The sequence below is a fragment of the Tursiops truncatus genome, chromosome 12 (genome assembly GCF_011762595.2).
Source record: "Tursiops truncatus isolate mTurTru1 chromosome 12, mTurTru1.mat.Y, whole genome shotgun sequence".
Lineage (NCBI taxonomy): Eukaryota > Metazoa > Chordata > Mammalia > Artiodactyla > Delphinidae > Tursiops > Tursiops truncatus.
This window is the reverse complement of record NC_047045.1, coordinates 51,357,449-51,370,241: the sequence shown is the minus strand read 5'-3', so window position 1 is coordinate 51,370,241 and position 12,793 is coordinate 51,357,449. Positions and strand designations below refer to the sequence as shown.

General features: G+C 34.0%; 1 protein-coding gene across 9 annotated transcripts in view; it reads left to right on the top strand.

Moving 5' to 3' along the window:
* The window catches only part of TRDN (triadin), a 373,465-nt gene that overhangs the window by 292,394 nt on the left and 68,278 nt on the right, over nucleotides 1-12,793 (top strand). For all 9 annotated transcript variants that reach the window (XM_073789556.1, XM_073789557.1, XM_073789553.1 and 6 more), the window contains one exon: nucleotides 10,000-10,038. In XM_073789556.1, the coding sequence (XP_073645657.1) occupies nucleotides 10,000-10,038 (39 nt within the window). The remainder of the gene's footprint in view (nucleotides 1-9,999; nucleotides 10,039-12,793) is intronic.

Genomic DNA, 12,793 nt, shown 5'->3' with positions numbered 1-12,793 from the left:
ATGTGGGAGAGTAGTAGGAGGGGAAAGCTGACAGGAGACTCAGTGAGAGCAATGAAGGACTCAAGGAGAAGCTCCATTAGTCAGTGTAGCAATGTATGAAAAAATACCCTAAAGTCATATTTTTCTAACTTTGCAATTAAATTTAAATTAAACAAAATTGTTATTTAGTGAAACATGAGAGCATGGCATGATTTTTTTCTCAGCCATGTATGTACTTAATTTTTTTAAGAAAGTATTTCAAGCAACATGGACTCCAAACCTATTAAGGCATTTATGTTTCACTTCAGAAAAATATCATCATATCCAAAACTTTATTTTTATTGTCACCTAGGTAGTTATTTTGGTGCTATATACAATTTTATGTTTTTCAGGCATAATATGTAAATTAGGATATGTTGCTTGCAAGAGAATTTTTACGGTTATGTTAAATGTTCAATAGGCAGCAAAATGTTGTTACATTGTATTATTTGAAGAATGAATTAATTGTGAAGACTAATGACATTCCTTTGGATTTAGCGAAACTGATTTATTTCTTTAAAAGAACTGTAGATTTCTTCAACATGATCTGACTGTTGATTGCAAGGGACATTTATATAAATATCTAAATTGAAAAGATTGGATGCCATCAAGTAATTCAATCATTCAATGATGTTACAGTTCTTTTGCCAAACTAAGATAGAAATATCAAAAATGAGGGACAGACAGGAATATTATAAATTTCCACATTTTTATTAGGAAGTGCGGTGCAAAATTTTCCCCAGTAGAAATGTGTGTGGAATGTATATATGAATGAAAAACAATCTAGGTTTCCACTAAAAACACGTGATGATAATTTGAGTCTTTGAACACTGGAAATATCTACTTAAGAGTTTCCTCTCTCTTCTTTCGTCCTTCCAGGTATTGTTTTTTCATCATCCCATTCCACATGGTCAGTGTAGCACCAGCCAGTGTGTGGCCACAGATAATGGTGGTGGGGAAGGCAGCATGTGGAAAAGATGCATTTTTTAAAGTTATATTCTCATTTCATTAATATTGAATTTTCTACTTTACTATAGGTTTCAAATAACCACTTGAGTATATTTAATGTGGTTTTTCTTTTACCATTTAAAGCAACAATGATCTCTCTTAGTAATGTGCTGGAATATTATTAGTGCTTTGCAATTTTATGCATTGAATTTCATCATTTGTTTTCCACCGAACAACCAAAATTCAGGCCTGTGGTGCTGAATGTAAATGACAGTCCTAGGACATTTTGACAGAAAGTGTAACATGACATGCAGACTTTCACTTTCACCTCTGAGAGGTGGTGTCACATTAGGCTTTCTTTCCTTAAAGGGGGTCACTGTCATCTCACATATATCAGGAGAGCTACAATTCAAAAAATTCTTACTAAAAAAGAAATTAATTTTAACAGAAGTCTTGTTAGATTAAAAGTTTAGCATATCTTCTTTTAGTAAACAGAGGGAGTCTTAAAAGTCGTTATTTAATATCCAGTCAAAGAGCGTCAAACAGAGCGATAACATCATGCACACTTAAATGATAAAATTCACAAATACATAGAAATTGAACAACATATTCTTGAAAATCCAATAGGTCAAAGAAGAAATTAAAAAGGAAATTAGAAAATATCTTTAGACAAATGAAAATGAAAACACAACATACCAAAACTTACGGAATGCAGCAAAAGCAGTTCTAAGAGAGAAGTTCATAGCAATAAATATCTACATTAAAAAAGAAGATGAAAGATTTCAAATAAACAGCCTAACTTCATACTCCAAGGAACTAGAGAAAAAAAAGAACAAACTAAGCCCAAAGTTAGAAGGAAGGAAATAATAAAGATTAGTGCAGATTTAAACAAAATAGAGAATAGAAAAATCAACAAAACCGAGTTGTCTTTTGAAAAAATAGACAAAAATGACAAAACTTTGGTTAGATTAAAAAAAAAAGAGTGAAGAGCCAAATAAATAAAATCAGAGTTGAAAGAGGAGACATTATAACTGGTGCTACAGAAATAAAAAAAGGATCATAAAAGACTACTACAAATGTTTATATGCCAACAACTTGGACAACCTAGAAAATCTGAATAAATATCTAGAACATATGATAGCCAAGACTGAATCATGAAGAAACAGGAAATTTGAACAGACTAATAACAAGTAAGAACATAATCGAAAACCTCCTAACAAAGAAAGTCCAGGACCAGAAGGCTTCATGGTGAATTCTACCAAACATTTGAAGAAGAATTATTGACAATTCTTTTCCTGAAGAATTGTCGAAATAAAAATTATACCAGTAATAGTAGCACTTTTACTCTACGTAGCAACTGACAGTCTAACACTTTTCCGGTTGTGCCCATCAGGCCAAAATGCCAAGTTGATAGCATGAATGGAAAGGGGTTACATTTTGGAAAGAAAAGTAGTTGAGACTGCCAGAATTTTCCCTTAATAATTGGCTTTCCAAAATTAATGTATCCAAGTACTGTGAATTTTATTTCCTTCATCCAAAAAGTTAATGTACAGCAGTAATATATGTGCAACTATATGCATGTAAAATATATGGATAATTATAAATGTAAAGCCCCATATTCCCTCCTTGGTATTCTCTCCATTTAAGCCCTCAAGAGGATGACTCACTTTCACTCTGCATGTTCATTTTTCTTGTCACTCCAAGCCACATTATGCAAATATTCTAATGTGCTGCTCTCCTTCAGGGGAAATTTTTTAAAATGTCATAGTATTTTATTTATTAAATAAATAACTAGTTTAAGTAAATTTAAATAAAATTGTTATTTTATTTTTCTTGTACCATTTTTAAAAAGATTTAAATGTTTAAATCTTTAAATTTAAAAAGTTTTTCATATAAGGTCATCTATTATTTTTATATATTTAACCAGTTGGAGGATGAGCCATACCTATGACCTCTGACCTTTTATTCACGTAATTGATTATTCTCACTTCAAGTTAAAGAAAATGAATTCTGGTGCTCAGAAACATAAGTAGGAAAAGGTGACTCTCTCGATAAGGGAAAAAAACAAAGAATGTCTGCTTATTTACCTTGGCAAGTGATTTTTGCACAACTTTTTGAACCATTTGAATGCTGTAAAGTCAACTGGTTCATTACCTGAAATATATCCAACCAGCTCTCCTGCCATCTTCAAATAACATCACAGGACCTTGTTCTGACTGACTATTCTCTGTGTGACCTACAATATGTTCAGCCTCCTCCAATTATTTCTTACTTCTTTCAGTGCAGACTCTTCATGTTGGGAAGCTTCAGGGAAGGACAGAATAATGAGGCACACATAGCAAGGCATAAAAGAAAGATTAGATAAAGACAGAGTGACACTATCAGGAATGTGGGACATTGTATTTAGCATATACAAAAGACAAAGGATCACGAAAATGAAATGATGACAGAATGAGGCACAGAATATGTATGCATTTATTCTGTGCTGCAAAGAGAGAATGCCCTCTGGCTCATTTTGTGTTTTTACTGTCCACTCAGCAAACTTTCTTTGTGAGCATCAAAGTCCTATGGGAATCTTGCCAAGGAAGGGTTGCAGAATCAGGACTTAGTCATAAAGCATTGAGTCATGCATTAGTGTTTGTATTGCGAACTACAGCTATTTTAAAACTATACCTATAGAAGCTTATAAAGCATAATTGCTTTTCTTGTTGACCTAAAGGGAATAAGAGGTGAGAGAGGGACAGATAGACACAGATATAAACACAAAGAGAGAACGGGTGTGAAATTACCAGATAATTATCTGAGGATAATGTACCCCAATGTTGTGTATCTGGTGGGTCCATTCTAAATGACTTTTCCACCCATGTAAGGTTTTAGTTAATGGGACAGGGATTCCACTTTACATTTTGGTCTAAATCATCTAAAACTGAAACTTATAAATTTGATTTTCTTGGCATTTTGAAACCACATCTTAAATTGTTTTGTGTCAATAACAATTTTTTTAAAAAATATTTATTTATTTTATTTTTTTGGCTGCGTCAGGTCTTCATTGCAGCACACGGGCTTCTCTCTAGTTGTGGCAAGTGGGTTTTCTCTCTGTAGTTGTGGTGCTCCAGGGCATGTGGGCTCTGTAGTTTGTGGCACAAGGGCACTCTCATTGAGGCACGTGGGCTCAGTAGTTGTGGCACGCAGGCCTAGATGCCCCGCAGCATGTGGGATCTTAGTTCCCTGACCATGGATTGAACCCACGTCCCCTGCATTGGAAGGCAGATTCTTTACCACTGGACCACCAGGGAAGTCCCGATGTGTCAATAACAATTTTTGAGTGTTAGTATAATATTCTGGGGATATCTTAGTCACTGAGGCTCCAAAGATGAACAAGACAAGATCCCTGTCCTCAAAGATCTCACAGTACTTGGGGAGGAGAGCTGGGAAAGAGTAAAAGTGAAGTGGCCTCCAGTGGTGACTTAGACAAAGCAAACCAAAGTCTTCATCCAATCAATGGATATCTATGATATAGGTATTAGTACATGAGCGCTCAGGAAATATTTATTCAGTTATTCAGTCTAATCTCAGCCACAGATACATCAGCTAAGTGTCATTTCTCCCATTTCAGAAGGTGAGAAAATTAAAATTTAGAGTGTTTTAGATGCCTCACATTAGACCATTTGGTTTTTAAATAGGGAAATAAATTTTAAACTGAGAGTTTTTTTGTTCATTTGGTTTGTGTCTGTTTTTCTCCAGCTGCAGTGCAAAAAATGATCTCTTGCTTTGGATGAAGTTGGGCAATTACTTGAGAACATCATCACCTTGCCCCTTTATTATGCATGAAAGGATTCCTCAGTTTACAACCAAAGATAACATCAATTTAGAAACTCAAGCAGGAAAAATAGGAGCATAGAGAATGCATGAGGTTTCATAAACATATGAACATGGTTCAATAAGAGGAAGGAGAATATTAAACAGTCCATGGAATATTGAAGGAAAGAAATGTAGGCAGAGATAAGATGAAAAGTTGTGGGGTAGAGGCTGTCGGGTGTTGGTTCTCTGTGTAACTTCACCCAAACTCAGGACAGTTTTGTCTTTTGGAAAGCTGTGAACTGAAGACATTTCAAATCAAACTGAAAGATAAGCTTGTCTTTCTCACAGTTGTGTTTACCATTGTCACAAAATAATGTGTCCACAGCAGATGAAATCAAATGCTACCTATTAAAACAGACCTCTTATTTGCAAAACACTTTCTCTTAAGACATAGTTAAGAAGAAACATGTGTTCCCTGACGGTTCTTCCAAATCCCAAATTGTGTAGCGAGCTGATTGGAGTGACAGTAGTGCTCTACCCCATCCAATAAAGCCTCATGCAGAGAACAAAATATGAAAGTGTGTGTGTGTGTGTGTGTGTGTGTGTGTGTGTGAGTTTTGCAAACCATTTGTTGTTAAATAATACAATGAGGACACAGTAAAATGTAAATGTATATATGTATGTAATTATAATAGTAGTGGATTTTCATCAAAAAATGCAAATGATTACTCAAATGATATAAAAATCATGGGTTTAGAATAAATTTATGAATATTACTTCATTTAATACAACTTTAATTGCTTTATTTAAATATATTTATATTTTATTGAACATCTTGGTAGAAAAATATAAGAAAAATCATTTCAAATATCAGTAAAGAGACTAACATCCACTGTTGGCTTTGTTTCTGATGCTAAGTGTTTCACACGTAGTGTTCAATTTCATTTTCACAGCAGTCCTTTTTTTTATTAATGTGAAAATTGAAGCACTGGAAGTGAATTGCCCAGGTCACACAGCCACCTGAGGTAGATTTGGGAGTCATGCCTGGCAATATGACCTGCCTCCTTTGCCAGCAGGCTTTCCAGATTCCCTCAGACCAGAACTCACATACAATTGCCTAGGGAAAACAATGCTGAAGTTCCTTTGTATATTTTATATAAATAGGTTTGGTGACCTGCTTTTAAATGTAAAATCTTGCCACGCCACTAAATATTGAATACTACTCCAGCAGTGAGTGAGATAGCTATCAATTTTCTATCCATGTTCAGTATATTTACCTAGTTTAACCAGATTAATTTAGGAAACTGTTTATACGATTCATGATTTAATGACTGACTGGAAAAAAATAGAAACCTCAGTGGCTTTATCGTTCATGCTAATTACAATCTTAATGACTCTGTTAGTAATTTGTACCTATAAGATGTAGCACGTGTCTTACTATGTAGTTTTTATGCATGAAATATTTTAAAACTTTCATTCTGTCTGTATCAATAGTAGTTATAGCAGTGTGCGTACAAGTGTTTAAGGCTTTGGAGTTGGAATAAATCAATATTCAAAGACCAGTTTTTCCACTTATTAGGGAGTACATACTTAGACAAGTATTAAACCTCAGTATTATTATCTGTAAAGTGGGTGTAATAATAGTATTTACTTCATAGAAGTGGTGAGGATTATATAATTGTTCATTCGTGTAACAAATTTTGTGCAACAGATATTTATTGATCCCTAGTCTGTGCAGAGCACTGATCTAGACACTATCATACAGCAGAGAAAATGAAAATTCACCCCAGGACTCATGAAATTTGTATTCTACTGGGGTTAGAGAGCTAATAACAATGAATATTTAATATTATATAAATAAATTATAGATAATGCATATAATACACTTACTTAATGCCATATATAAAATACAAAACATCATTAGTTGCAAAACCAAGAATTATTATTATTATATTTTATTACATATATAAGGCTTCTACGTGCTGAAGAAGCAATTTGATAATGATAACAAAAAAGATTGGGAAAAGAAAAATCAGTGGCATTCACCTTCTAACTTGCAAAGTATTTATAGTGGAGATATTCTTAAAAGAATGCACATTCTTGGGATTTATATATTGCATAGATTTCTTTCTTTTCAATTTATAAAGACAGAACAGAGACTCCTAAACAAAGTTGATCCCCACTGCTGCCCTTCTCTAATTCAAGCACATGCATGTTGAAGTTTTGGTTGGCCTGCTTTACTTGAGAACACAGTGTTGATGACACTGAAAAATCATTAATGAAGCTCTCCTCCCCAGACCCACCAGCAATTAACATTTCATAAGTAAAATCAACTGCCTGGAAAAGTCAGTGCTGCATATGAAATGGCAGGCTGTCTGCTTCAAACACTCAGCTTGGGGATTGCTTGATTCTATGTTTCTGCAGTGCTTGTGAGTTGAGCCCAGAAAGAAGGGCTCAAGTGAAAAATGTTTATGGAAACCAGATATTTTATTATACAATAATAATCAATGGTTAAAAATATTTAGCAGTATAGACGGGGTGAAAATAAAAGTTCCTGTTCTTTTTCCCCGGCTTCCAGATCTGTCTTCAGCATCAAATACTGCCCTTAGTTTCCTGAAACTTCTCAATGAAGACTTTTTTTTTTTTTTTTTTTTTTTTTTTTTTTTTGCGGTACGCGGGCCTCTCACTGTTGTGGCCTCTCCCGTCGTGGAGCACAGGCCCCGACCGGGGCATGAACCTGTGTCCCCTGCATCGGCAGGCGGACTCTCAACCACTGCGCCACCAGGGAAGCCCTCAATGAAGACTTTTGACTAAACTTAAAAAAATATATATATATATATAGACATATATATTGTTGTTGTTATTTGACTATATATACATATATACATGAAATATGTCTATATATATATATATATAGTCATTTTTATAAGACTAAGAACAGGCATCCATATGTGACTCAAAAACTAAAGACACACTTCAGTAGAAATGCTGTCTACAAAACGAGGGCACCAAGTTCTTAGTGACCAAGTAGGCTAATAAAAGAGATGTCCACCTTAGAAATCCTCACCTATCAATTCCTGCTTTGCATATTCAACAGTAAAGTTCCCGTTCTGTAAGAACAAAAGAAAATTACCTTGAGAGATCATGTAATTTAAGTTCATGAGCATAATTTTAAAATAAGTAAGCTTTTTCCACACATCACTCTTAATTCTCACATCTATTTTACAACATTATTTTCTCCATTGCAGCAATGACAAAATTGAGACTTGAGGATTTAAGTAATGCCCAAGGTCACAAAACTAAGTAAATGAGCTTGCTTAAAAAAGCCAGATTATAGATCCAAGAGCCTCCTTTCCACGCTTCCCAAGAATTCATAACATGTGTGGTTATCATGTTAGTGTTGTTTACATAACACCAAAAGTCAGTAGTTCTCACATCGTGAGAGGGTCCACAGCCACATGCATGCTGAATGATCATAAGAGTGGTTATAAAATTTCATGAACAAGGTAGAAGTTGGTTCTGATTGTATTGTGCTCATAGCTGATAAAAGTATTCCCCACAACTTTTATTTTTTACAGAAGGTCTTTTGACAAACATTAAGTCTAAAATGATTCCACTTCAAGATTACATGGCAATGTGATTGACAGGGGAGAGAACCAGGCGTAGAGTGAGAAGCAAAACTCTTTCAAATTAGACAGCTCTACATGATGAGCAAAATGCCTATGGATCCTGTCCTAGGACATTGAATGTTTATCTCTAACTCTAGAAGCATGAATTAGTTTTTCTAGGACTACAGATACACAGAAGGGAGCATTTCATATTTCTCTATATTTTTTGCTCTATATTTCATTGTCTATATTTGTTTTGTTCAGTCATTCATTCAACAATATTTATTGATCATACACCACGTGTTAGATATTTGACCAAATGCTGATATTTGAGTAGTAAACAAGGCACAACTCTTGCCCTATGGAACTTAAAATCGAAAGAGGGGATACAGACAATAAACAAAAATTAATTAAAAATCGTATGACGAAATTTTATACCACATTAAGGCACATAGAAAATATTAAAATAATGTATGTCCTACCTGGTTAAGTGAACGCGTCAACTAAAAAGAGAGAAATATGTGCCAGGGAGTGTGGAAGTGCAATAATAGCACTGATACCACTTTTTACAGGATGTGCATTCAAGTGGTACAGGAAGTAGGGTGTGAATGGCTATGGAATTCTCTATTACATAAAATTCTTCAGTTAAGCAAATGAGCTTTATAAAAACCTGTAACTCTAGGAAATAGACTCCATTAGGCTAAGACCCAAATAAAGCTGGTTAGCACTACCCCTGACACAAAGTCTGTACTCAGTAATATCCCAACCACAAGCTCACTTTTTCTGCGGTTTGAAGGGAGGAAAAATTGTAATGTACCAGAGCCCTTCTATTAATCAAAACAAGACTTTATGCCGAGAGAGGAGAACAATGAGGCCAAGGCAAAATTGTTTAAATAAGAGAAAGGACTGGGGAGCATGAAAATATCAGTTATTGCAGTTGTTGGGGTAGTGTCATGAGTTTTACTTGGATAGCTCAAAAAACTATGTATTTATCCTATACTGATATTAAGTTAGAATGCAGAGTTTCTAGACAAAAGCCATTGTCCTAGGAAATAAGAAAGCACAATCCTTTATTTTAATGTGTTTATACTATTATACTGAAGTTAATCCAATTTATTTTATAAAATTAATAACAAATACTACGGAAAACAATAATTATACCAGTTTGAAATGATTAAGTTAACCACCAGGTGGAGCTCCATGAATTCAACGTATGTAGTCAGAAGTAGAAAATCACTTAAATTGGTCAAATTAGGAAAAATTACAACACATTTTTTTTCTGAGCCATTTTGGCTAATTTCCTTATTTGCAATGCTTAGAGAATTTATGAATTATAAGAGATGGGCTCTTATTAAAGACAAAATCCCAAATTACTTGATTAGTATAAAACTTTTTAGCAAACTGGAATTTAAACCAATGTTGTTTGCTTAAGTTACTTTATAGTTTACTATAAATACATATTCCATTGTATACTGATAAAAGTATGTAACTATAATTGAAACTGAGGACAAATGAGAAAAATCTATTAAACCTGCCTATTATTCTATTTAGTACGGATTTTTTTAAATGCTTATTTTTTCCAATTTGTTTGTTTGTGTGTGTGTATGTGTTTGTCTCACCCCAGAACCTGAAATTAAAAAAGATGAAAAGATGTCCAAAGCAGGTAAGGACACTTTGTAAGATTTACATATAAGTATATATTCTGTTTATAATGAACAAGGCCAGTGTTACAATCCGGCTGTGTAAGGCCTTGAAATGCTGAAAACATTGAAAAAATACTTGTGTACCCCAAATATTTTAATTGTAATAAGCCATACACAAAAGTATGCTAAAATTAATATAGCTTCTGTTTTCTGTTAGCAAATTTCAGATACGTTTGTCAAAGCATTGGAACTGTTAACATATGCTGCTCCTCATTTATCTACTGGGCAACTGAACATTGTTTACAAAGTGCTAAGGGGACAATTTCACTTTCAGAGAATTTAGCCGGATTGTGACAAATGCCTAAATCTTATTCTTATAATTGGTTGAACCTTATGGAATCACCTGTACTCGAACATCTTTTACCTCAAAAACAGTAGTTTCATACAGTTCAACATAACAGATTCAACTATTTTCTTTCCCGCTAATTAAATATCCAAATACTCTTTGGAGGAGTAATCCATTGCCTTACTGACCATTAATTTGAAAATTGGAATACTTTTACAAGAGACTTCCTGCAAACAGTTTCTGCGAGAAAGGAAGACAAGAGATTAGCTGGTCACTTTTAAGACAGGTGTTGAAAGTTAGAAGAAGAAACATCATAGAATAAAGTTCAGGGGAAAAAAAAGACTAAAATTCCTGAGGAAAACTCCAATTAATTACAGTCTTTCTAGGGCTAACCCTATACCAAATATTTTATATCTATATGAACATATTTACATGTCTGTATCTACATACGCAAAAGGTTATATCTATATCTCTCCCTATAGTGAAAGTGATACTATGTACATGCATTCATATCGTTGGTGTTAAAATATTTGCATATACTAATTTTCACAAATTTTAACCTACATTTAAGTAATTCTTGCTTCATCCTTCTGTGTATAGGTTAAATAGTAACCCAAATTATTGTCACTTCTACGAAAAGTATTGTCAGCATATCAAAAGGGATTGTTTAAGTGTTTTTGTATTTTTAGTGAATGAAATAATCATTTTAAGTGACTTTATAAAATCTGAAAATATGCATTCTCTGGAAGATAAATGGAAAAATCAACAATTTTAAACAGTAAGAAAAATGCATGATAAAGACAAAATGATACATTGAGTCTTAACATCAAAAGTTATAATTGAACTTTAGATATATCTGAAGAAAAGGAAAAACTATGTATATAAATTACTTTACTGCTGTTAGCACCCTTACTGGGGTCAGCGAAAAATCGCTCGCCAGATAAAAGGTGCATGATGTCACCCCTTCCTGTAAGCATAGCATTGTGTTTTATGCTTTATTTTACTTTTGGTATATAATGGAAAATAGTAATATATGCACTATAAATTCCCTATTATTGGTTGACATTAAATAATTATGCCTGTTTTTATGTTATATTTATTTTTCTCTTCCTAAAAGGAAAGAGAAATCAGCACTAAGGGCTATTTTATTATAAAACATAATCAATTAACAATTTATTAACAACATATATTATACTAATATCACTGCCATATGTCAAGAATTGTGCTTGTTGATACAAAGTTTAGAAACAAGTGATAAGATATTGTTTCCATCCCAAGAGAATATGCTCAAGGACATAGACATGAACTATTGAAAGATGGCTACCAAATAATTAGTTACATTTGTGAAGAGTGCTCTAGGAGTCTAGAGAGAGGGGACATTCCTGTAGTCTGTGTCAATCAGTGAAAACTTCAGGGAGATGATGGATTAAGCTGGGATTTTAGGAATATGCAAGAGCGTCTGAGGCAGGAAGGTGATTATAAAGCATGGCAGAAGTCAGCTTTATAGTAGAAAAACATGAATTTCACTCTCTTTGCCACTTGCTGGGGGTGTGACCTAAATTCCTTAACGTTTCTGAGTTTTAATTTTTTTGTCTATTGAATACTCACCTGGTAGGGTTGTTATAAGAAATCCAGTTGATGTTTGCCATTTGGTTCAGATTCAATAAAAGGGAGCTCTATTTAGGAGTTAGCCCGGAGGCAAGGATGAGCATGGCATAAGCAGGAGACAGTGAGGAGAGGATCAAGGACCAAAGGAGATTCCAGGGGCTACATGAGGAACAGAAAATGGCAGGACTGCAGCAATGACGTCTGCCCATATGAGTAAAAGCTTACTTTTATAGTAATCTAAGAGTTATAAAGGTGGGAGAAATTGATAGGGAGAGGTAGAGAGGCAGCATTAAGGAAGTGAATTCTGTTTACTTTAAATATTATTTATAGCCATGACTAATATTCTGTGTGGAATTATTAGGAATTAAGTTTTTTAAATATCACAGGACCTAGCAACCCATTGAAAAATATTAACAGCATCTTGTTATATACCCTTTCAGTTATATGAATACAACAATCACAATCATACTCTCTGTACTGTGGTATCACTGCTTTTGTAATCATCAAGCTGTTTCACAGGAAAAGGCTGGAAACTGATGACATTAGCTATATATGACTCTAAGGTCTCAAGCACGAAAAGATGAAGAAGGTGATGAAATGTAGAAGTTGCAAAGGAAATGCAAGTGGTGTGGACAGAGGTGTCCTAGAGACACTAGGAAATCGGGAATATTCACTCTGAATCCTCACACAAGGTTTTGTATCTATGGGCTTAGAGGTTTAGAGTTACAAGCCAAAGGAGAAAAGGGTTTCTTCAATAAACAGAAAGATAGAAAAGAGAAGGGAATGAAAGGCAGCTTCTTTGGAAAGTAAAAGAACTTGTA